We start from the raw sequence: 27,226 nt of genomic DNA, 5'->3' as shown, positions 1-27,226 counted from the left end.
TTAAGGAACTCAGCCTTGACCACTCAATTCTTGTTGTCCAGAGGCTGCCCTGGAACTCCAAAATTCTAGCAACATCACTGCTGATTGCCAAGCTTCATGCTTTCAGACTTTCCTGAAACAAAGCTGGAAAGACAACTCCTAAGATTATGAGCAAAAGGGCAATTATCCCAAAGAAACGACAAAAATAGTTAAAGTCCTGAGGATTTTCTCCTTGTTATCTACTGAAAAACCATTTGATTAAAAAGCCAAATTTGATACAATTCTTGGATTGTAAATTAAGTTCCATGACCCATTTCTATCATCAGAAAATGTTAATAAACTTTACATGCTTATCATTTTGAGATTATGTGAAGTAGTGGATAGGTGGACTCAGAGTTAGGAAGACAGAGGTCCAAATTCTAATTCTAACACAAATTCTGGGACCCTGGCCAAGTCACTTAGCCTCTATGTAACTAAAGTAACACCATAGGATTTATATGCTCTTAAGTATTAAGATAAGTTGGGTCACTCTTGATGGAAGAAGTTCTCCATATTAAGGAAATATAGATCTCTTCATAAGGTTATTTTCAAAATCATCATTCATATAACATAATAACAAAATCAAATCACATAATTAAAAATAAGAATTAGAATAATATAAATCTAATAACATTTTCATATTATATATTTGCTAAAACATCATATGTTAGTTTAGAAAGAGGCTCGTTTAGAGCTACTAATTTAGTTTAGCAAGAAGGATATAAATGCATATAATAGAGATGAAATATTCATTCCACAGCTCATTTAAATGCTAAAAGAAAATAAATACCTCCCAAGGCACCAGTGTGGTCCAGACTCTTCTTTTTTAAACCATTAAATGCAATCAAAACAGGAACTATCACAGAAAACAGCCATCGCCATGGAGAAACAGGATGTAAGGAACCTAAAAAAAATCAAATTAATAGCAAATATCTTGTTAAGCATGGTAAAAGAGATAAGCCTCTGCAATGACCTCCCTTACATCCATTAAATGATAGACATAGGAGCAGCTAGATGGGGCAGTGAACAGAATACCAGCGTGGAAATCTGGATGATCTGATTTCAAATCTGGCGTCAGACATAACATGCACTAACTGTGATACCCTGGACAACTCACATAACCCCAATTGTCTCAACAAAACAAACAAACAAAAAACCCAAAACAGGATAGGCATAGTTACCAGTTTGTTTAAAAAAACTGACACCAAGCTGATATATTCATTTGCAGATGGATGAGCCTACAAATAGAGTCTGTATCCAAATTTGCACAAATTAGCCTAGTAATGGAATAGACTAATGGATTTGAAGTCAGGAAGACCTGAGTTAAAATCTAGCCAGATTCTTACAACCTATCTTCCTTAGTTTCCTCAAAGGTAAAATGGGGATAACAATAACATCTACTTACTAAGATTGTTGTGTAGATCACTTGCACATTGTCTTGTACATAGTAGGCACTTTATAAATACTTGTTCTTTCCTTTCCTCCAATCCAATCTTTCTTCGCAGGTTTTAAGTAAAAGGGTCTTCAAACGTAGAGAAGGCCTACCTGGCTACATCAATAACAATCTATACATTGGCGGGTTTCCAACTTGACTACCAACAAGGGGTCAATGATATAATGTAGGGAAGTTGCCCAATACAAAAGCAATTATGGAATTACAGTTACTATTATTCACCTTAACATCTAACACAATGCATGGTACACAGTATTAAGCCCACTGACTATAATATCCATTGACTGACAAGTTATTTTTTTATAATCTGCTATAAATTCACATTTACACAATACACAAGACATTATGTACTCTGTCCACAGAAGGTATAGTTGCTTATTTATGGATTTGAGATCCTCTTCCACCTAATTCTACACCACCGTTACCCCTAAAGGTATTCAACCCACAGATTGGAAACCATTGACTGTATGATCTTAAATCTCTGAATGGCTATTAAAAATGTAAATTTGATGACCAGCACTGGTAGTGGAAATAGCCTCAACTTTTTAGGTATGCTCTAGGAACATCAAAAACTAATTGCACTTTGTAAAATTACCTTCAGGCCAAAAAAAAGTAACACTGCCCTCTTAAACATGAACTGCCCCCTCCTCCCCAAAGTACTCATTTTGAAAAGACCCAATCTTTCTTTCTAAAATTCTTCTATAGTAAAAGTGAAAAATCAAATAAAGAATTAAAGTAGCATAAATTATTCAAAAAGTAAAGCCCTAAATCAAAGTCACAAAACTATTTTGTAATTTTGTAATCTGTTGAGATTATACACTAAGAATTTCAAGAGCTATATTAAATGAAACAATATTACACATTCAGCCTCAGGGAGGTTAATCCATTCATTTTTGGAATTCCTACCCTGAGGCTTAGAAGTCTAGCTTCCTAACCAAATGACTATAAACTAGCCCATATTTGCTTTTTATTGCCTCCAGGAGCAAATACAAAATACTTGATTTGGCCTTCAGAGCCCATCATAACCTAGCCCCCTAGTCTTACACTTCATTGCCCATATGATCTCAGATCCAGTGGCACTGGCTTTCTGGTAGATGGTTTCCCATCTCTCATTTTTGGCATTTTCTTTGTCTATCCCTCATGCCTAAAACACACTCTCTCCTCCAGTTGAACTACTGATCTTCCTGACTTCCTTTAAGTCCCAAGAAACCTTCTTCAACCTCTCAATTTCAGTGCCTTCCTTTTGTTAATTATTTCCTATTTATTCTGTACATAGTTTGCCTTGTATATATTTGTATGTTCTCTTCCCATTAGATTGTAAGCTCCTTGAGGGCAGGGTCTCTTGACCACTAAGGAAAACTGCCCCAATATTCTAAAAAGAGAGGAGGAAATACTCTTGGAAAGAATCCATTGATCACCTTTGGAAAGAGATCCCATAAGGAAAACCCCATCAAAAACTGTTGTGAAACTCTAAAACTACAACCTCAAGGAAAAAATGTTACAAGCTCCCAGACAAAAGCAATTCAAATATCAAAGAGCAATAGTCAGGATTAACCAGGATCTGGAAGTTTCTTACAATAAAAGCTTGGAGGGCCTGGGATACCATATTTCAAAAGGCAAAGGACCTGGGGTTACAACCAAGAATTAACTACCCAGTGAGATTTAACATCACCTTTCAGGAGAGGAGATGGAGTTTCAATCAAGTAAGAGACTCTCAATCAGGGGAGGAGATGGAGTTTCAATCAAATAAGAGACTCTCAATCATTTCTATTGAAAAAAACAGAACTAAACAGAAAATTTAATCTACAATTCACAGAGAAGCACAGAAAGGTAAATGGGGGGAGGAGAGGAAATATATATATATATAAATACAAATAAAAGGTTAAACTGTTTATACCCCTAGATGGGAAAATGATATCTGTAACCCTTGAGAACTGTATCTGTCACTGGGGCAGAAAGGAGGTCATCACATGGACTAATGTTGTGAATGATTCCTGATGTGATGACATCAAAGAAAAAGACAGTAAGGCATGGAAAAAGGTCTGTACTTGGAAGAGAAAAGGAGAGGTATAACAGGAAAATGAGTTCACATGAAAGACCTAATACAATCCAGGGAAAGAAGGGAGGATGAGCATTGTCTGAAGCTTGATCTTATCAGTTTAGGTTCTAAGAGGGAATAACTTAATCATTCAGTTGGGTACAGAAATTTATCTAACCCTATAAAGAAGTTGGAGTAGAAAGAGGAAAAAAAAGGGAGAGGCAGGATAGAAGGGAGGGCAGAAACATGGGAAAAGGTAAGAGAAGTGGGGAAAGGGTAATATTAGTGGTGGAGTAGATTTAAAAAAAAAAAAACAATTGGGAAAAGGCTACACAAGTTGTGGTATATAATGCAAAGAAATCTTATTGTGCTATAAGAAATCAACAGAATGCTTTCAGAAAAACCTGGGAAGACTTCCATGAACTCATGAATTCATAAAGTCAAATGAACAGAACTGGGAGAACATCGTAAACAGTAAAAACAATACTGTATGATGATCAACTGCAAATGATTTAGCTCCTCACTAATTCAAAGATCCCAGACAACTTTATGGAAAATGCTGACCACATTCAGAGAAAGTATTATGGAATCTGAATACAAGTTGAGGCAAATTATTTTTATTTATTTTTTCTTTCTCTTGGTTTTTCTCTTTTGTTTTCAATCTTCTTTTACAACATGACTAATGTGGAAATAGGTTATACATTATAGAATTATGTTAAACCTATGTCAGATTGCCTGCTGTTTTAGGAAAAGGGAGAGGGAAGTGAAAGGGAGAAAAAACTGGAGCTCAAAATCTGACAAAGATGAATACTGAATACTATCTTCACATATAATTGGGGAAAAAATACTATTAAATAAAAAAAAAAGTTAAAAAACAACAACCTATATGTGCCAGGTGCTGGATATACAAAAAAAGCTCACAGTCTAATGAAGAAGATAACAATAAAAAATTATATACATTAGTGGGCTGGGTTTGGAGCCATGAAGATATGAATTTTCAGAGAACTGAGGAGCCTGAATTGGGGGGAAGGGGGAATTGTCATCTTTATTTTTTTTTTAGTCTTGGAACTAAGAGGCTGAAGAACAAACCTTTGGATTTGGAGACATTCGGAGGGAGCTCTTGGAACCAAGCAGAAAGATAGGCCTCTAAGAATCTAGCTATCCGGATCCAAGGAAAGAGACAAGACTCGGAAGGAGAAATAAACATTTGCATTTTTACCAGCTGGCTGCATTTGGGGGTAATTATTACTCTTAACTGATACTAAGGCTGCCTCCAGAAAATCTCCTCGAGAAACCTTCTCCCCCAGAGAGAACCTTCATCTTATATATTTTAAAGAAGAAAAAGATCACCACAGTGTCAGATTTTATATTTTGGGGCTCAAAGATCACTGCAGACAGCAATTACAGTCATGAAATTTTTTTTAAAAATATTTTTTTCCAATTATGGAATAAAATAAGCATTTCTATAACATGTTGTAAATAAAAATGTGATTTCATGTGAAACTACAAATCTATTATGTATAACTTGCTATTCCTTTTAAATATATAATAAAATTATCATTTTTTAGTCTCTTTAGTTTCTACCAGAAAATGGGGATAAAAATAGTGCCCAGGTAGGCATATTGTAAAGTTCAAATAAGGTAATTTTTGTAAAGTGCTTTACAAACTATAAAGTACTAGATAAATGACAGGTATTATTTTCAAGTATTTATTTACAATATCTGACATGCTATTTCACTTGAAATATTTCTATTTTCAAGTATTTGTGATGGTCAAGAGAAACAGCATGATGCAGTAGATAAAAAGTCAGCCTTAAAGTTAGTAAGACCTGCTTTCAAATCCTCTCTCTGTTAATTTACTAGCTATTTGACTTTAGACAGGTCACTTAATCTGACAGTGGACTTGAAGATTCTCTAAATGGTAAAACAGGTACAGACTGACCTTGGTACAGCGAATTTACTCTCAGATATTTCATCATACTAATGAAATCATGGATCTGGTCCAAGAAAAACAATTATCAAATTATTCCAACTTATTAATGGTCAAATTAGAAAATCTGCCAAATTTTAGGCAGTTATTTGTGAAGCCAGAATGGTTGTCTCCAAATTTGATGATCTTTTAAAGTGGGATGTTCTTATTAAGCTGGATAGATTTCAGAGAACTGAGGAGCTTGAATTGGGGGGAAGGGAGGATTGTCATCTTTATTTTTTTTTTTTTAGTCTCTAACTGAAATTTGGAATTTCCTTCAATAGCAAACAGACAACATATTATTCTGAGGGGATTCAGAGTTCACCGGGTTGCTAAAGGAATCCAACACACATACTACCCCCGTTAAGAACCCTTGATTTAGATTTATTTGAACTCATCCACAGCCAGAACGTTAAAAAATGCAGTAAATATGCTTTTATTTTTCAAGTTATTTGACTGAATTAACTATACTGATAATGTAATTAGGAATAAAGAACAACCAACCTGTTAACTACACTTTAAAAAATGGAGGAGTAGCAAAGGTGCCATTTTAATATAACTTAGAAGCTAAAGACAAAACAAACAAACAAAAAAACCCAAACCCTTACACTTACCATAATAGGTGCTTGCTGTCATGGACATAATCCAGAAAGATAAAGAAATGAAAAGGATCAGGCTCAGGATAACTATATTAGTCATCATTTTAATATATCCTTTGTATATGTTGGTCTCAAGCTCTTTCATAGGATATAAGCAATCGATCACCTGGGGAGAAAATAAAACATCGTCTTTTGGAGGAAAGCCAAAGAAAACATTCCTTTAAAGACAAACAAATCCCCTTCAACAAAGGAAAAGTCCTCAAAATGGCAAAAAGACAAGTTTCCTGTCTCCTGCGGAAGAAAAAAAAAAGACAGCTTCCAATCTGCAGGTGCTTTTGATAAAAAATCGATTGTCATATAGTAAAGGCAGCTCTCGGTTCAAAAGGAAGACACGGCTATGGAGGCAGATAAGGCGAGAGTTGACCTGTCCATTCTTGTGACCTGTATTCTCAAGGCTAGAAAAAGTGAAGGTTCTCTCCACCCCTCTCCAAGGAAAGGAGGAAAGGGCGTCTCTTTCACACAGCCAGACTGGGATGGCCTAGAGAATTAGGTAGGAGGTGCGCTCTGGGGCCACCAAAGCAACAACCTCGGAGGAGGCAGAAGCAGCACCCGAGTTCTTCCCACGCCCCCGCCCGTAGGAGAGGACGATGGGAGATGGACCCAAAGCCCAGGTCATTTGGACAGTCGATCTCCAAGGGCTCTGCTTAAGACATAAGCGCCGAGGGGCTGCTGAGATTCGAGTTGAGAAGGGCGGTAGTCGCCAGCTGCACCCCTCTTCCCTCCCCTTCTCTTTCCCCTTCCCCCCGCTCCCATCCTGCACCCCGGCGTGCGCAGTTCACACTTACTCGAAGAGCCTCTGCTGCATAGGGTAAGAAGTAGCTCGGGTTCCCAAAGCCAGCCTGAGCTGCAGCCCGGTGCGGCCCGCTCCTTGCCCAGCCTTTTCCGCGCTTGCGCAGAGCGGAGCAAATCAGGAACCCGAAGAAAGGCGCTGAGCTCACGTGGGCAGGGTTGGGACGCCAAACCAGGATTTAGGTGGGAGGTAAGGAGAGCCTACGTTGCGGACTTCTACTACTTTTTCGGGTTTATCGTTAGTACCCGCGTCCTTAACTGGGACACGCAAGTCTTAGATATGGGTGAGATTATAAGTTTAGAATTGGAAGGTACCTTGGAGGTCATGAAGTCATTTTTTACAGAGGGGTAAGCTGAAGCTCAGAGAGGTGATAATAAAAATATATCTATATAGCATTTATTATGTGCCAGGCCATGACTAAAATGAAGATGCTTTACAATTACTATCTCATTTGATGTCACCCCACCAACCCCTTTGGTGATAGGTACTATTATTATAATCATTTTACAGATAAGGAAACAGATTTGTAATTTGCCACAGGGTCACAGCTACTGAGGCTGAATTTGAACTCAGGACTTACTGATTCAAATCCAGCTCCATTTAGTCCATTTAGGACTTACCTAGATTTGCCATAATGTCTTAGTAAATGTTTAATAATCAGTTCTCCATAATACAATACAGGGACCCAAAGATTTCATCTGCATTAACATTTTTCCCACCATCACTTTATAAAATGTAGATATCAGTAAAACTATATAATAAAGTCAAACCTTTGATTTGTAGCCATTGCAGATTTCTGAGATGAAACTTTGCAGGGACTTGATTGGTATTCACACCATTACTAAACTTCAACTGATCCAGTGGCTAAATTGCCTAGCGCTATGATCAGTCCTGGGGAATGGGGAGATTTTTTTGTGGTTCAAGTCAGTGATTTTATTAATATAAGGGAACTTCCCTTAAGGAAACTTGTACTAATGGACATCTGCATCCATTAGTTTTAGACAGTTGCTTGGTACATCGGGTGTGTAAGTCATTTGGCCAGGGTCACATAGCCAGTATATATCAGAGAGAGTAATTGGAGCTAAGTTTTACTGACTTCTAGGCCTTTTTTTTTTTTTTTTTTTTTTTTTTTTTAATTCATGACCTTAGAAAATACAAATGGGGAGGGGGTGAGAGTGAAGAGGAACACACCAGTATAGTAGAAAGGTGATCAGATAAGAAATAATTATGAATACAGTTTTTTCTGATTCCAGGTGTAATGCTGGAGAAACTGAGGCAAGATAGAGATTAGAGTTTTTAATATTCTATTAGTGGAGTATTTAACTGTTGACCAAACAGGATCCATGGCCAAACAGCTGGCTGAATTAGACTCTTATCTCAAAGCAAGGGATTCCAGAGACTCTTATAGGGCTCCAGCGATCAGAGAAACAAAGACAAAAGGGCAGGCAGAGCACTGATGAACAGGAACTCCGGGAAGGACCATAAATTCAGTTATGACAGGTTGGATCATGAATTCTATTAAGTGAAGAAGCTAGAGACAGAATGTTTGGACCAGGAGATGGGGGGGGGGGGGTGCCATCTAGGTATTTAAGATAAGCTATCTGGAGTTTTATGACTCTTTGGAATGCTAGTGGCCCAGAACTCCCACCCCTAATTATCTCAGTCCTAATGGCCAGAAAGTAGAGGTTGCCACCAGGGAGACTGAAACAGAAGAATTCAGGGATATAACTTGATGAAGAGAGTCGTCTACACCTAGAGAGAGAACAATGGGAAATGAATGTGGACCACAACATAGTTATTTTCACTCTTTTTGTTGTCATTTGCTTGTATTTTGTTTTCTTTCTCATTTTTTTTTTCCTTTTGGATTTGATTTTTCTTGTGCAGCATGATAATTGTGGAAATATATAGAGAGGAATTGTACATGTCTAACATATATTGGATGACTTGCTGACTGGGGGAGAAGGGAGGAAAAATTAGAAACACAGGGTTTTGTAGCAGTGAATCAAAAATTATCCATGTTTATATTTTAAAAATAAGTTAGAATTTTTTTTTAATTTTTATTTTTTTAAATTAAAATTTTTTTTAAATAATAACTTTTTATTGACAGAACCCATGCCAGGGTAATTTTTTACAACATTATCCTTTGCACTCACTTCTGTTCCAATTTTTCCTTTCCCTCCCTCCACCCCCTCTCCCAGATGGCAAGCAGTCCTATACATGTTAAATATGCCACAGTATATCCTAGATACAGAAGGTAGAAATAACCAGGAAGAAAAACAAAAATGTAAATGGTTTACATTCATTTCCCAGTGTTCTTTCTTTGGGTGTAGCTGCTTCTGTCCATCCTTGATCAATTGAAACTGAGTTAGATCTCTTTGTCGAAGAAATCCACTTCCATCAGAATACATCCTCATACAGTATCGTTGTTGTGGTATATAAATCTTCTGGTTCTGCTCATTTCACTTAGCATCAGTTCATGTAAGTCTCTCCAAGCCTCTCTGTATTCATCCTGCTGGTCATTTCTTATGCCACAATTTACCCAACCATTCTCCAATTGATGGGCATACATTCATTTTCCAGTTTCTAGCCACTTCAAACAGGGCTGCCACAAACATTTTGGCACATATAGGTACCTTTCCCTTTTTTAGCATCTCTTTGGGGTATAAGCCCAGTAGTAGCACTGCTGGATCGAAGGGTATACATAGTTTGATAACTTTTTGGGCATAATTCCAGATTGCTCTCCAGAATGGTTGGATTCGTTCACAACTCCAACAATGCATCAGTGTCCCAGTTTTCCCGCATCCCCTCCAACATTCATCATTATTTTTTCCTGTTATCTTAGCCAATCTGACAGGTGTGTAGTGGTAATTATAATTTTTAAAAAAAAGAATTCTACCTCTTAGAAAGTAGAATTTGTTGTTCAGTTGTGATTGAATCTTTGTGATCGCATTTGGGATAGTCTTGGCAAAGATACTAGAATGATTTGCCATTTTCTTCTCTAGCTCATTTTACAGATGAGGAAACTGAGACAAACAGGAAAAAGTGATTTGTTCTGGATCAAGCAGCTAGTAAATGTTTGAGGCTGGATTTGAATTCAGATCTTCCTGACACTAAGCACTGTGCCACTTAGCTATGTGGGAAGATAGAATATCCTGACAAAATAAGCAATTGATATTAGCTGATAGACTTTGTTCAAATTTGCCCAACAAAAAGTTAAATAACAAATGCATTAAAAGAATTTAGGTCAGCATAAAGGAATGAAAATCTAGCTGTCTATCTAGGGTTTACTTTAATGTTCAACAACAAAAGAGAACCTATCCCTTTGTATAATTATTAATTTTATTTCAATTTGCAATTCATTTCTCTGTGGAAGTCAAATCTGGAAGACATTTGTCCAATGTCCAAAGACAACTGTCCAACATACTTGGTTATTCCATTTTTTGGAAACAATGGAATGGCAGCTCATTCTGCCAGGGATGGGAGTGGTATTTAAAAATTCATTAAAAACTTGCAAGATTTAAAAAATCTTGTAAAATGTTTTGGGCAAAAATATTATACAACCTATGCTGAAAGATAAAAATTTTTATAAAAGGAGAAAATAAGATTAAAAAAAAAAAGTTATTTAGTATTGTAAAATAGAACTTAAGAATTGACAAAATGAACCTCAAAACTGATCTTTCATTTCAAAGAAGCATTACCAGAGATACAAGGAAAATGAAAAAAAAAATTTTTATGATAAGTATTCTTTTTGTTTTTTAAAGTTTTTTATTTTTTTTAAAATATATTTTTATATAGCTTTTTCTTTACAAGAGATATGCATGGGTAATTTTTTTCAGCATTGACAATTGCCAAACCTTTTGTTCTAATATTTTCCCTCCTTCCTCCTACCCCTTCATCTAGATGGCAGGTAGACCAATACATGTTAAATGTGTTAAAGTATATGTTATATACGATATATGTATACGTATATATTGTTTTTTGCTGCACAAGAAGAATTGGACTTTGAAAAAATGTACAATTAACCTGTGAAGGAAATAAAAAATGCAAGCGGATAAAAACAAAGGGATTGGAAATGCTATGTAGTGTTCACACTCATTTCCCCAAGTTCTTTCACTTGGTATAGCTGGTTCTATTCATTATTGAACAAATGGAACTGATTTAGTTCATCTTATTGTTGAAGAGAGCCACATCCATCAGAATTGATCATCACATAATATTGTTGTTGAAGTATATAATGAACTCCTGGTTCTGCTCATTTCATTCATCATTAGTTCATGCAAGTCTCTCCAAGCCTTTCTGAAATCTTCCTGCTGGTCATTTCTTACAGAACAATAATATTCCATAACATTCATATACCACAATTTATTCCGCCATTCTCCAATTGATGGGCATCCACTCAGTTTCCAGTTTTTGGCCACTACAAAGATTGCTGCTATAAACATTTTTGCACATACAGGTCCCTTTCCCTTCTTCAAGATCTCTTTGGGATATAAGTCCAGTAGTAATACTGCTGGATCAAAGGGTATGAACAGTTTGATAAAAGTTTTTTATTTTCAAAATATATGCATGGATAATTTTTCAACACTGACTCTTGCATAGCCTTGTGTTCCAAATTTTCCCCTCCTTCCCCCCACCCTCTCCCCTAGAGGGCAACTGATCCAATATATGTTATACATATTAAAATATGTTAAGTTCAATATATATAAACATATTTAAACAATATCTTGTTGAACAAGAAAAACCAGATCAAAAGGAAAAAGAAAATAAGACAACAAAACACAAGTGAACAAGAAAAAGAGTGAGAGTGTTATGTTGTGATCCACACTCAGTTTTCACAGTTCTCTAAGTATAGATGGCTCTCTTTATCTCTTTATCACAAGATCATTGAAATTGGCCTCAGTCATCTCATTGTTGGAAAGAGTCACACCCATCAGAATTGATCATTGTATAATATTGTTGTTGCCATGTACAATGATCTCCTGGTTCTGCTTATTTCACTTGGCCATCAGTTCATGTAAGTTTCTCCAAGCCTTTCTGAAATAATCCTGCTGATTGTTTCTTATAGAACAATAATATTCCATATGGTATTCACATACCATAACTTATTTAGCCATTCTCCAACTGATGGGCATCCACTCAGTTTCCAGTTTCTTGCCACTATGAAAAGGGCTGCCACAAACAAAAAATATTTTAAAATATTAAAAATATTTAAAATTTTTGCTCACTTTTATAATGTCTAGACTAGCTTTCTGGAGGTCCTCTGGATGGGCCTTGGTCTCAGCAGGATAGTCACCACGAAGATGGTCAGGAATAGAGTCTAAAATCTTTATTGTCTGATATACTGAATATATGCCAACTAGAGTGATATATCAAACTAGAGTGATTATATCATTATACTAGATATATGTGAACTAGAGAACCATTATCTCATCAATTCCACTGAGTTAACACCTTATTGTAAGTATCTTTGTTTCAAGTATACTTCTCCAGAGTTCTGGCCCTCTACACAGTTTTATTCTGATGTATGGTTGAAATGAGATACAAATAGGGGATGGGTGTTAAAATGAGACAGGGCAGGCAAGGGGAGAGGGGAGAGGATGATATAAATATCATCTTTTAAAAACACAAACAAATAGGACTTCATGTTTTAGAGTCTGTGCTCCAGAATCAGAGCTCATCACTAAAATCCTACTCTGATAATGCATGCACGTATGAAGATGTGCCAGCAGAACATTGCATCTGAAAGACCCTATTAGAAGCTCCAAAAACTTTGAGTATGGGCTCAGCAATAAACTCCACATCAGTCATTTGAGGGTCATTCTAATTAATATAGAAGAGGCTGAAGGATCAAACATCATCAAAAAGACCTAAGCAGCTACTGGGTACCAAACTGGGGCAAGTTAATGGTCTTGGTGGATAGAGTGCTGCCTCTGGAGTCATGAAGATTCATTTCCGAGTTCAAATCTGGCCTCAGACATGTATTAGCTGTGTGATCCTAGGCAAGAATTGTCTTAATTGTTCATATGTAAAATGAACTTGAGAATGAAATGGCAAATGATTCCAGTATCTTTACTAAGAAAATCCCAGATTAGATCACAAAGAGTAGGACATGACTGCAATGCCTGAACAACAAATTGCCAAACTGGGAATATAAGTACCAAGAATGAAACGATCCCTTCTCATAAGGAGAGTACATTAGAATGGAGGAGAGAAGTACTTAAGAAAATATATACAGTATAATATTAATAAAATACAAAGTAGTTGAATTTAAAGGATTTGGGAGAGAGCCCAATAGTTGTGGGAATTAAGAAAGTTTTCATGCAGAAAATTATTTGAATTGAATTTTAAAGGAAAACCGATTTGCTGAAACTGAGATAAAGAAGGGGGAACTGCAATCTATCTTTGTGTGTAACCTCCCACCAAGATTACTGATTGCCAGGGCTATTACATACCAATTTTCCCTGGATACACATAAAGATGAGTCGATGTTAAGGTGTCAAACAGCCTTTCTTTATTGGTAATCTCAGCAGGGGTTATCAGAAGCAAGAGCAAGTGTATGTATGCCTCTGTGTGTCTCTGCATCTCTGAATCTCTCCTACATCTCTGCCTCTCAATACTCTCTCAGCATCCTTCACCTATGGATTCAAAGCTGGCCATTTATATTTACTCTCCTCTGGGATTACCCCATGCCTAGCCCACTCAGCATTGTGTAAGTGGATGCACAGAAGGGAGCACCTGGAGTTAGTGCTGCATCCTAAGAAAAAATCTAGCAAGAGGACACACCTCACCCCATCTCATTTTAAACCTTTAACACCTCTAAGACACAACCTCCTGCCTCAGAGGCCAAGCCCCTTTTTACCTCCTGGGTCCATCCTACCAGCTGACATGGTGTACATAGCAATTCTCAGAAGGAAAGTCCCTAACACTTGTGTTGGCCTGTGCAAAACCACAAAGATGACAGATGGAATGTTATGTGAGAAAGAAGTTAGTATGGCTAAAGTGCAGTGTCAGAGAGAATATATTATCTAGTATGGTTGAAAAGGTAGGCTGCATCCAGATTGTGAAAGACTTTATCTTATAAGCAACCCGAGACCACTACAATTAATTGAGGAGGCAGCAAATAATTAGATTTTAATTAGGATCATAGGTTTGGAGAAAAATTCTAGAAGTTATCTATTTCAGTCTCCCATTTTACAGATTAGGAAACTGAGACAAGAAAAGTGAAATGACTTTCCCAGAATCACACATTTAATAAGAGACAAAAAGAGGATTAGAATCCAAGTTCTTCTAGTCTAAATCCAGTTCTTGAACCATCATCAAGAAATTAGCCACAAGGGAAGCTTTTGGATCAAAGCATCTGGTGAAGATGGTTTAGAAAGGTATAGAAACTGATTCATGAAATTAGTACTTGCAATGACAAAATCACAGATTTTCTGAAGTACAAGACTTGAACTATTTCTGATCAAAGACTCGTTAATGAAACTGATTTGAGGTGATGCAGCCAATGTATGATTTTGAGATAATAAAACAATTACACAGCAACATGCAATATCTGAGTTGCATTGTAGAAATGGAAATTCTAGAGGCAAATCACGAGTGGAGGGAAAAAAAACAAACAAACATAATGCACAGTATTAGGTTATCTTTTCAAAAAGCTTTAATGTTTGATAATTGTAGTGTTATGTTTCTCCAGAGACATTGCTAACAATTTTATAGCTACTTCAGTTGCCTGGAATTAGAAACTTGGTTTTTCTGTGATTGTGAGCAAATATTTTTAAAGATACTTATTAATATTATAAAGATATTTAAAGATATAATTATACCTAATTATTTTAGGTGGATATGTGACCACTTTTGCTAGAAATATTAAGCTAGGAAACAATTATTTTTGCTAATGGCAAACTGATGAAAAAAAATTAAAATGGCACCTGACCAAAATATTATGCTTAAAATGTTAACACTGGATACTATTTATGTAAAAGAGTAAAGTTTTTCAGTATTTACAAGTTTTTCCACAAGTATTTCTGAAAAATGCCCAGTAAGAATGAAAACAAAGTACTTCCTCTCTACCTTCTTGGAAGATAGTGAAAAACACACTGATGTTAGGTACTACAAATTTAAGTCAATAGATTTTTATTAAGTGCTCACTATGTGCAGAGTATTGTGCATACAGAAAGGAAAACAGCAGTCCTTGCTCTCAAGGAGCTAATATTTTGCCTAAATTTTGGGCATTGCTACATAAAAGTATCATATTTGGCAAACAAATTCTGAGGGGACGTATTTTTTTCTCCCAGTAGTATACATTTTGTCTGAGTGAGCAGATAACTATTTTCCACCATAGAGAACTAATTTTTGTGAAAAATTAAATTAGAGCTCTTTATGGTTACTAGAATGTAAACAAGTATCATAAAAAAAAAAGAAAGAAACCCTTAGATATAAGTCTGATGGCTTTTTCACATAAAATAAATCCCTTATGTGAAAAAATGGTAACCATCTATGGCTATTCACAATTGTACATTTGAATGAGGATTAAGATACTGAATAGTTAATGAACTTTTCCATTTTGTTCACATATATCTGAAATATAAAACATGAATAAACATAATTTATGAAATAAGGCAAACCCTTTGAATGATTCAATTAACTAGTTTTTAAGAGTACTCTCTCTATAGGTTTATTTTAGAAAAGAATCATTAAAATGTTGTTTTTCCACATATAATGCTAGTGTTGATGCAGCCCTACAAAAAATTACAGTAGTAGAGAAGCGAATACTCATGTGAACTATTGATTTAATTTATATGTTGATTTAATGATCTATAAATTGATTAAATCTTAAAAGTTGTCAAGACATTACAAAGCTAAGTACATCTCTGCATCAGAAGGCTATGCCCTAAACTGAGTACTTGTGTAAGTAGTAAAATAAATACTTTATAAACAATTTTGATATTCTAATACACATTAAAAATTGCTTAATTCATGAGAGCATAAAACTAAAAAACATGTTATGACAAAGCACTAATATCTACTTATTTAGTAATTTGGGCAAAAACAAGCAATGGACTCAATGATGCTATTTTACAACCTTGTGTCTGTGTGTGGAGGGGGTGTGATTGGGACTCAAGGTGCCAAAGTACCCAATTGAGCAGATTTGAGGTATGCTTGGTCTCTTCTCATCTGAAGGACTTAATGGCACTTCACATCCAAATAATACTTAACATTTAAGTTAGTATAAAATCACTGCAAGTCTAGTATTTCCACGAGAGATCACGTTTTACAGATAAGAAAAAAGGTAAAAGCATTGTAATAAATTCACCATATATTGCCATGTCATTGACACCACTTTTCCAAGGTTACATTTAATTTATGTATTTCAGCATCATTTTTAGATATAAAAGCCCTCCTCCAACAGAGTTCAACAAGGAAAATTTCTTTTATGACAGAAAGTAAGCCTGTGAAATGACTTAAAAGTATTACTTGCCACAGACCATTCCTTCAAAAACAGGTTCTTAAAAAAAAAAACAACTCTCCAATAAATTCATTTGTAAACATAAGATTTCTTAATGTAGGAAAATTTTCACCTAGAGTAAATATTCCTTGTTGTAAGGCACTTACGCTTATGGTAAAATGAAGTTTTCATATAAAGTTTACTCTTATTTCCATGAAAATAAGTAAAAGTCTTTATCTAGAAAATTACACTATTTCAAGTAAAACTGTGCTAAGAGCATAATTTTTAATATAATTTCAGTAAATAACTTTTACTTCTAACTAGTGAAGGCTAGGCACAGAATTCAGTTTTGTCTAATATCAAAAGTAGGCTCCATGGTTGGGGCTGTCTTTATTTTAGAAAATTTGTAATATTTGATCTCGCTGATCTAGTACAAGGATTTTGAAGTTTTGTAATGAAAAATCATTTAAGGCATTTGGTAAGATGTGTTCTGATGTGCCTCTGAGCAAAATGTTATTTGCTTCTAAACTTCACCAAGCATGTGGTTTTAAACCATCTCAGGGTTTCTTGCCGTTCTTTCTGCAAACAATTCTTCATCTTTCTTCTTAAGCTTGCTATCTTTTTCTCCAGTTGAAATATCCTCTTTTTTGCTTCTGTGGGGTTTCTAAAGGCATAGCTGTGCTCAAGCAGAACTTGCTGACAGCTAACATTGGATTTTGAATTGGATGGTTTTGTTGGGATGCAAGGGTTTTTCTTTGGAAGGTTTCTTGACTTGGATTTCTGAACAGAATGAAATGAAGAGTATTACACATGAATTATAATTTCATAAATTAAAAGTAAAATTGCCCTCTTTTATAATGAAATAATTCTAAACTACCTCATGAAAAGGTGTACATTGCACTGAAAGGACACATTTTATATAACGAAAAGAAACTGATACTCAAACATCTAATTTTGTATTACCCATTAATTCAATGAGATTTTAGACAAACCACTTAATCTCTTAATTTTTCTTGTAAATACATGGACCCATATGATGTGTATAAAAATGTTAGGAATATTTTAAAAGTTATGATTATTAAAAATTAAAGTTTAAGTTTAGTAAACTTAATAGCCACATATAAACCCAACTAATAACTTGAGAAAAGCAGCACAGACCTCTTCAAATATCTGAATACTCTCAATTATATTTTCTTCTTTTCCTTTTAGTCTGAGGGAGAATCAGTTACTTTCCTTGTGTTCTTGATTCTATTTCCATCTTATTTTCTTTAGGCTTTTGTCTATGAGCTGTGTTGATTGATCTCCTCTGCTCTCTGCCCATAAATGTGCTTTGAGGTATCACAGTTAAAACTTGAAAGTTTTGTGGGTGCAAGTCCACCTTTGATTTGTACCATGGTGCTCTGTAACCCCAAGCAAGTCACTTTCATTCTCAGTGCTTTTGCCATTTCTACAAATTATACAGAATGAAGCTAGAGAAAATCAAAAACATCATGCTGACTGAGACTATATATCTTCAACCCCACCGTTGCCAAGGCAATCCTTCTATACATCTTTAATTAACTAAATGGCTCTTCTAAACGCTTTCATCTCTCCCCAAACATCCCATGGCTTCTCCTTCCCTACTCTCTCATGTTTTGCAGAAGAAATTGAGGCTAATTTTAGTCATATAAAAAATGCTCTAAATCACTATTAGAGAAATGCAAATTAAGACAACTCTGAAGTACTATTACACACCTCTCAGATTAGCTAAGATGACAGAAAAAAATAATTATAGATATTGGAGGGGATGTGGGAAAACTAGGACACTAATGCATTGTCGGTGAAGTTGTGAACTGATCCAACCATTCTGGAGAGCAATTTGGAACTATGCCCAAAGGGCTATCAAGCTGTGCATACCCTTTGATACAGCAGTGTATTTACTGGGTCTGTATCCCAAAGAGATATAAAAAAGGAAAAAAGACCCACATGTGCAAAAATGTTTGTAGCAGCTTTCTGTTGTGGCAAGGAACTGGAAACCAAGTGAATTCCCATCAGCTGAGGAATGGCTGAATAAGTTATGGTATATGAATATTATGAAATATTATTGTTCTATAAGAAATGATCTACAGGGTGATTTCAGAAAGACCTGGAGAGACTTACATGAGCCCATGCTAAGTGAAGTTAGTAGGACTAAGACAATATGGTACACAGCAATGATAAGATTATATGAAGATCAATTCTGATGGACTTGGCTCCTTTCAATAATGAGGTGATTCAGGCCAATTCCAATCAACTTGTGATGGAGAGAGCCTTCTGCATCCAGAAAGAGGACTGTGGGGACTGAATGTGGATCACAATGTAGTATTTTTACCTTTTTTTGTTGTTTGCTTTTTTTCTTTCTTTTCCCCCTTTTTGATCTGATTTTTCTTGTGCAGTATGATAAATGTGGAAATTTATATACAAGAATTACACATGTTTAACATATACTGGACCACTTGATGTTTAGGAAGGGAGAAGGGAAGGAGGAAGAAAAATTTGGAATACAAGGTTTTATAAAGGTGAATGTTGAAAACTATCTTTGCTTGTATTTTGAAAATAAAAATCTATTAAAAAAGGAAATTTGAGGCTATTTGCCTAAAGCTCCTTTCCTCCTTCTCATCTCCTGTGACCATTCTACCACTATTTATTCCTTAACCTCTTTCACATGAATAAGTTGTCCCTTCTCCATGCCAAGATAAACTCTTCTATATTCTATATTCCAATTCCAACCTATCTTCTCCAGCAAATTGCTTCCTGTATCATCTCTACTTTCTCACTTAATTTCAATCAGTCCTTGTCAACTGTTAGCTTTGAGGCCTACAAATATGCTATTCCTCCACTATTCTCAAAAAAATTTTCTCAATTGGTTCATTCATCCCCAACCAGCTATTGTTCATAGTTCTTTTATCTTTTGTGGATAAATTCCTTGAGAAGGTTGGCTACTTCTTTCCTTTCACTCTTTTACCTTTGCAGTCTGGCTTCTTATCATTTAATTGAAACTGTTCTCTCCAAAGTTACTAAAGATGTCTTAATTGCCTTTTCTCAATCCTCACCCTTCATAAACAGTTCCTGACTCTGTCAATCATCTTTTCCTTGATACTCTCTCATTGCTTGAATGTTAATTCCCCATTAGATTGTGAGCTCAAGAACAGGGACTATGCTTTGCCTTTCTTTGTAGTTTCAGTTTAGCAAAATTCCTGATACACAGCAGGCTCACTGTCTTTATTTATTCATTCATTTATTAAATGATTATTGACTAACAGTTAATAACTAAGATGCTGACTCTACATCAGTAGGGAGCATTTCCTGACAGAGGAGTTTTCTATAGTAATAAAATCACAAGGTTGGTCCATATTCCTATAATGTCTTATTGTTAAATTAATATCTCTGGAAGAACAAAACTTTCTTGATAAAAACTTTACCATGTTGCTCACCCATTTATTTTCCACACTTCCTATCTTCTAATTTCTTAAACTAATGAACTTTATCCAGTTTCACCACTTGTTCCTGACCTACTCCTTTGTTAGCCCTGTGGGGAAGAGTCAGGTTTTCTGTTTCCATTACTCCTTAAAGATTTCTTTGGAAAGTCCCCAGGAGCTTGCCTCCAGATTTCTTTGTCTTGATCTTGGTAGCATTTCATTGTTCATCAATCTATCCTAACTTGTCCCTTGGCTTCCAAGACAATGTACTTTTTGTTTCTAATTCTATCTGCTGGCTTATTCTTTGGCTCCACTTTCTTCTTTCACTTGCTGAATGTGGGTATTACCAAGTGATTGAAGTTTTTAACTCATGAAAAAGGAAAAAGCCAGTTTTCTTTTTGGAGGAAATGGAATTTTGACAAAGTGTGTGTAAACATTTACCAACACACACACACACACACACACACATATATGGATTTACCAATATATATATACACACATATACTTACATATATGGATATCTTTGTACGAGTATATATACATTTAGTGCCTTAAAGTCTAAGTTTAGGGGACAGATAGCACAGTGGATAGAGTATGGGCCCTGAAGTTGGACGGTCCTAAGTTCAAATTCAAATCTGACCTCAGACACTTAATACTTTTTAGCTGTGTGACCGTGGACAAGTCAGTTAACTCCAATTGCCTAAGGAAAAAAAAAAGTCTAAGGTTATATTGCTCAGGAACAAAGAATTCTGTTGATTTATTCACAAAAATATCATTTGGCATATTTAAAATATAGTATACAGAATTACAAACTTTGTTTTAAATTTTTCTAAAGTTGAGAAATAGTAGATTAATTTGAGAAGCAGATGAATTAGAGAACAGAAGAAACTTGAAACAATAAAGTTCCATTTTCCTGAACTTTAAGTGTCCTTTTATTTTTTGGCTGGACTTAAAATTTCATTGATGTAGGAAACTTTCTATGAGGAAACCCCCTTCATCAACTTAGTCAAGACATACAGTGCAGGGACCATCACATGCTTGGTGGGAAAACTTTCCATCCCCTTAGCCAGCTAGTGTTGCTCAATATCCTTCACAGTAATAGGGAAATAAAGAAATTACTGAATTCCTGAGGAAGAATAGCAGAGATCCCAAAACTTGACGAATCTACTTCCTGTCATACAGAATTCTGCACAAGCAGTCTCATTCCTGAGTTTCTAATGTTTTATTTTTAACGTTCTCCTGGACTTCTGAAAACAATGTTTGCTGGGATGGAGACTGGGTTTCTCTATTTCATGGTTTGACTGGAGTACTTTCAATCACAATAAGCCAATTTAGACTTCTAACTACCCTAGGTTCAGAACCTATTGAGAAAGGGAGGCAATCAGTTCATTGTTTCTAATCACAGAAGGAATAAATAGATATTTGTCAATGTTCAATCCACCTTTAGGCTTTGAGACTAATCCAGAGAACAAAATGTATCTTCCAATCTTTATTCTAGACAGGTAGTTTTGAATATTTCTTTATTTTCTTGTCAAAATCACTGGGTCTTCAAGGTCAAAAACTGCATTTGCTTGTTCTGTACATACATTAAGAAGTAGATACTGAGGATAATTTTACAGGAAAAAAATCTTCCTAAGGCACATTGTTAATTATTTTGGAGAGTAAAGGCTGGATAAGAATACATAAATGCTGTATTTTTTTGGAATTTTTAAAAACAAGATAAATTTGTAGTGTCAAACAGGCCACTAAACTGGCAGGTCCCATAAAGACCCAGAAAACCACATGTTAACACTGTGGGTTTTTGTTGTTGTTAAATATTTTCTAATTACATTTTGTTTCCAACTGCACTTAGAAGTGGCCTATTTATTCTGTAACACATATATTAATGCTTCTGTAATGTTTTCTCTTAATTCTATCAGTTCACCTATTCAATAAATAGTTATTAAGTTCCTACTATTTGCCAGGTACTATATGCTAAGTCCTGGGGAATACAAAAAGAGGTAAAAGAGAATCCCGGATTTCAAGAACTTTACAATCTAATGGTGGAAACAACATGCATACAAATATATGCAAAGCAAGCTATATACAGAATAAACAGGAAATAATTAAGAAAGGAAGGCACTGGAAGTAAGAGAGGTTAGGAAAAGCTTCCTATAACAGGTGGCATTTTAATTGGCTCAAAGTCAGGGAGGTCAGTAAATCACAGTGGAGAAGAGAGGGCTTGGAGAAAAGCAAGAGAAAATGTACAGAGCTGAGAGATGAAGTCTCTTGTTCATGCTTCTTTTAGTCTAGGGGTTTTCAACATTTTTTGTGTGATGGACTTCTCTGATAGTCTAATAAAACCTGTGGACCCTTCTTAGGCTATTGTTTTTAACATTAATTTTTCTGTAAAACTATTTGAAATGTTTCTGCCTCCATCCTTTACCTCCATTCTTCCCAAGATAGCAATCTGATAAGTTAAATGTGTACAATTCTTTTAAATATTGAAATACAGTTGTCAACATATATTTAAAAAAAATTTTTTTTCATTGACCTTAAATTAATAACCTGTCAGATCAGGTGGGCAACTTGACTCCATTTGAAATCCCTGAAACTTGATTAATTTCCTAGGCTTTTCAGCATTTTTGTTAATAAAATGAAGTTTATCTGGATCAGTTGGATCAAACTCAAATAGAAACCACTACTATACTGTATTGTATTGTATTTTTATTTTATTAAATAATTTCTCAATTACATTTTAATTAAGTTGAGGAACATTCCTGAGGAATGCATTATTCTGTTTGACAGCTTTGATCTACATAATTTTCAATTTCTCTTCTATCTCTAAAAATAAGATTTGACATGTATGAACAACAGCAAGGACAACTTTTTTGATCATACATGGAATTCAAAATAGTCTTGCTTTTTTGTGGAAAAGATACTTTCTGTCAAACAGATGACAAAAATGGGAGTTTAGGAGATGAGAAAAAGAGGGAGAAGGAATATCACCTACCATTGATTTTAGACGAGTACAGAAATCAAAAATTGTTGGTACGGCATCCATTTTAAGTCGTCTTGTTTGTCCCGTTAAATCAAAACAGGAGGCTTCAAAGTGTTTTGAGCAAAGAAAAGTGTGTTTACCTGGCACAAAATTTTTGCGCCTAACCAGACGAACCCATTCCTTTCTTCTTTGGGGGTCTAAGGGAAACCTAAGGAACAACATACATCTCAAATGCCAACTGATTTGGAAAAAATTGCAAAATTTCTGGTAATCCTAGTGGTTAAAGATATTTTAAAAATAAACAAATGATTTAATATTGATTACATTTAAATATTTGTCTAAAATATTAACAGTGAAGAGATTTACACACTCTAATGAAAATAATTCATGTTCATTTTCATAATGTACAAAAAAGTAACTTTTTTCCCCCAGTCTAAAATTATTTTAATCACTTTCATTTTTCAAGAACATAAAATTATTATGTTAGGATAATTTAGCACTGCCAAATACTTTTTCTAAATGATGAAGGCAAATTGGACCACCATTCATTTTGGTAAGAAAATTGAGGTAAAAATTCTTCAATCTCTAAAATTTGTTATTTTAGTTTCTAATTAAATTGAATATTTGTAGTTGTTGAAACCAATTCTTTGTCAATACTGATTATTCCAGTAAAAAGTATGATTCTTATAAAACAATAGAAATATCACTGATAGGGCCAATTACATTTTAAATTCCATTAAGGAAATATCCTGTTCTTATGCTATTTATTTTGAGAGTTCTCAGTAAAAATTTATTGACAAACATAATTATATTCACACATATGGGATGTCTTCTCATTTCTCTACAGAATTCAGAAAAAAAATCAGTAGGATATTGGAGATATTGATTTGAAAACCAGGGAAACAACATGTAGATATATCAATTTGATTTCAACTTTACTTTGAGTACCCTTTAAGGAAAGTGCTGATCATTATGAATGAAACTGCTATATCTGAGGAGCAAAAATATTGGAGTTATTAAGAGATCATGAAGAAGGGGATCCCTACTGGAAAACTGCCATTGTCATGGCCTGCACTATTCCTATATTTCCTAACAAGAATTTAGTAAAGCTAGAAGCAGCTAAATGGTGCAGATAATGCACTGGTCCTTGAGTCTGGAGGACTTGAGTTCAAATCTAGCCTTGACTCGTTCAAATCACTTAACCCTTAATTGCCACCCCCCCCCCAAAAAAAAAAAAAGCCAAAGATAGCACTTCTTTCACTTTTTGCAAATTCTCCCTTACAAACCTCAAGGTTTCTAGAAGTAGTTCTTCCTTACCAAAAGGTTTAGAAGGCATTTTCCACTTTATTTCCTTTTTAAAGAATCAGATCCAAGACAAAAATGAACTCTAATTTCAAAAGATTCCAATTCCAGTATTTCATGATCATCACAATAAAGCCTAAATGTATAATAGCAATTTAAGTAATGTTGAATGTCATTTTCTAAGAGTTCTTCATGACTGTATGTAGTCCATCAAACACGTCTCAAAGATAAATAATTCTCATAATTAGTAATTCTTTCCTTATAGGTGTATTATTTTCCAAAATGTTGTCTTTGTAGCTTAATTTAAAATTATAAAGCCTAGATCTGGGATCTAATTTGGATTCCTCTAATACTATCTTATGGGTCATGACAGAGATTCTGAGATAATTTTTAGATTGAGAAGCACAGAAGGGAAGCGGATGGAGGGCTATCCTGAGAATAAGGAAAACTTGGTTCAAGTCTTTTCTTTTAAGACACCAGCTTTCATGGTGGGCAAGTTATTTAATTTCCCGGAGCACCAGGCAACCCTTTAAAACTAAAAATCACAAGGGAATTATTGTATTGGGCAAGTGACAAGTATGAACTATGATCAATCTTCCCAAAATCTTTTGATTATCTATACTGATGGGATACATTTTTGTTATTTCTTCAGTGATTCTTCAGCAGAGGAAACTCCTAAAGTGGAAACTCCCACAACACAGATTAGCAATTTACCTTCAATTTATGATCTTGCCTGGAGCAAACTCAGTCTTAAATGTACTAAGTCACATTCTTCTAGAGAGTTTTCAAGTGTTCAGAATCAGAATAAAATTATGAAGAACAGTATTGTAGTTTGAATGAACCAATCAGGATTCTCTTTAAATTTTTATTTTTAATAAAAATGATTTCAATAAATTCTATTCAACAAATTTTTATTAAATATCTGTTGTGGTTAGTCAGTCTTTTCAGTCCTGAGAGACTTTTTGTGACCCCATTTGGGGCAAAGATACTGGAATGATTTGCCATTTCCTGCTCATGATACAAATGAGAAAACTGAAGCAAAGGGGTTTTAAAGGACCCACTCAGTATAACCCAGCTAGTGAAGCTGAATTTGAACTTGGATACTCCTAACTCCAGGCCCATCCATTGAAAAACAGAAGCAGCCTGGTGTAGTGTATGGAGAGCCTCAATCAGAATCAGGAAGAGCTGGGTTTAAGTTCTATGAACTCTGACATATATTGTCTATATAAAGTCACTTGACTTCTCAATACCATCATAAGACTCTGGGATTATTATTTATATTACTTGTAGCATTAAGTAGAAGTTTATTCGTTGGGAACTCCCTATGCTGATAAAATCACAGGTCCAATTTCTCTCTACCCAGCATCTCAAAAAAGTGGTTGGTGTTACAAAAGAAGTTCCAGGACCCAGGAATCAGGGTGAGGAGTGGTAAAACACCTCCCCCCAAAATGCCAAAAAGTTAATTTTTTTTTTTTTTTAGTAGCTAGTCGCACACAGCTCTTTTGAAAGTGCCTCTTAAAAATGGTAATTGAAATAAGCATAAAGAAGATGCAGGACATAGGGAAGATGGATCTTTGTTCCTTTTAAAACAAACTGCCAGGGAATCGATTCTGGATTTGTGACAAAACAATTAAATTCGTTAGCATTACCAGTTTTAATTGCCTGCTACCCCTTAGAAGAAGAAACTTTCATTTCAATTTTATATTGTTATTGTCCAATTTAAATAGGAAAGCAACTGTTTCTCCAGACGGAGATCTAAAGATTTCTTTGGTCCAACCAAGCTGAAAGATGCCTCGCCTTGCCGTTATTTAGTCGCCAGAACCTTGACGCCTCCTATCTTCTTTGCTTCTTTCTCCTACCTTCCTTTCTTTTCTCTACTCCTCGCTCGTGGAGCTTCTGATTCCCTATGGGAGAGAAGACTCTGCTCTGGCTTTAGGTGGGACATCGGAGCAGGCCAAGATTTTCTGTGACCTCTTAACCAGGCTGGTAAAGCCTAGGAATCCCTTCAAATAATAATGTATTTTTAAAGAATTCTTTAATAGAAAGAAACGCTAAATTTCAATTAGTAAAAAGACGACGTTTTTCTCCCATCCATTTTCTCCCACAGTTCTGCTTTAATGTATCCACGGACCCAACTTAATGCCCCCGGGTCTGAATGGGAGGCCTGGGACACAACTAGGTCAGATAGCCAACTGCGGGCGGAAGCGGCTTTGGCCGCCCAGTCCCTCCCTCCCTCCCGGTACCAGTTACCTGTGGAAGCTGATGTTGATGTGCTTATTATAGGTTGCTGCACAGCCTGCCGCAGCGCAGTTGATCGGCATCTCTCTGGCTCTCCTAATCCGACAGACTCAAAGCCTAGTCAGGGGCGGGATGGAGCGCCAGAGACACTGTCCCCCTCAAGGTGGGGAAGAGGAAGACGGGAGGGGAGAGGAGGAGAGGTAAGAGAGAGAAGAGAGAGGGCGAAACTGAGGGAGATTCTCTACTCAACCTAGGTTTTCTTTCCCTGTAATAAGATGGCGGTCTCGAGCCTGCAGAAGCCGTCCCCGAGTTCTCGCTACTCTAGTTCTTCTCCACCAACATGGCGCTGTTTCTCCACACCCACCGCTCCCCTTCGCTGCTTTTCCTGGAGGCCCCCCCCCTTCCACCTTCTTTCTTTCCCAGGGGGAGAAAAGAGAAGCACTCCAAAGTTGTTCAAGGGCAGCAGACTCCAAAGACCTGTCTAACAGGAACCAATCTAGGGTCTGCTGGGGGTTTGGAAGGATGTAGGAAAAGCGGCGAATAACGGGAAAAGAAAAGAAGAGAAAGAAAAACTACAGTTCCCATCACGCACCACGCGTCCCTATTGATCATCGCGCGAGCCATCCTTAAAACGCGTGGTGTCTCGACCTCGGGAAGGCACTTCCGGTTTGCCTCCTTCCAGCCTCCTTCCTCGCCTGCCCTTTCTCGCGAGGCCCTGGCGGAAGATCCGGGAATCTATCTCGAAAGGGGCACAGAGGGAGCTGGGTGGCCGGCGGTGGCGGCGGGTGTTGGGGAAGTTGGAGGACGGCGCTCCCTTGGTGTAGAAAGCGTCCGCCTCAGGGTAGGGGTGAGGCCCGGCCGGCCCGGTGAGTAAGAAAGGAAGGAAAGAAAGAAAGAA

At 36.0% G+C, this 27,226-nt stretch overlaps 2 protein-coding genes across 3 annotated transcripts in view; both read right to left on the bottom strand.

Annotated features, from left to right (window-relative positions):
* The window catches only part of TMEM19 (transmembrane protein 19), a 45,834-nt gene extending 19,398 nt beyond the window's left edge, over positions 1-26,436 (bottom strand). The window contains exons 1-3 of one of the 2 annotated variants that reach the window (XM_052000772.1): positions 26,341-26,436; positions 6,092-6,242; positions 809-922 (exon numbers count right to left, since the gene is read on the bottom strand). In XM_052000772.1, the coding sequence (XP_051856732.1) occupies positions 809-922; positions 6,092-6,221 (244 nt within the window). In that variant the 5' untranslated portion in view covers positions 6,222-6,242; positions 26,341-26,436. Of the gene's footprint in view, positions 1-808; positions 923-6,091; positions 6,243-6,921; positions 7,055-26,340 lie in introns of those variants that run through there. The other variant, XM_052000774.1, reaches the window with a different exon arrangement.
* On the bottom strand, positions 14,561-26,428 carry THAP2 (THAP domain containing 2). The gene is given in 4 exon segments (XM_052000776.1): positions 14,561-16,899; positions 16,901-17,151; positions 22,801-22,996; positions 26,341-26,428. Coding segments are annotated over 4 exon segments (651 nt in total). The 5' UTR covers positions 26,412-26,428; the 3' UTR covers positions 14,561-16,766.
* Positions 26,437-27,226: the final 790 nt, after the last annotated feature.

The sequence above is a fragment of the Antechinus flavipes genome, chromosome 5 (assembly GCF_016432865.1).
Source record: "Antechinus flavipes isolate AdamAnt ecotype Samford, QLD, Australia chromosome 5, AdamAnt_v2, whole genome shotgun sequence".
Classification (NCBI taxonomy): domain Eukaryota; kingdom Metazoa; phylum Chordata; class Mammalia; order Dasyuromorphia; family Dasyuridae; genus Antechinus; species Antechinus flavipes.
This window is presented reverse-complemented; position numbering and strand designations above follow the sequence as displayed.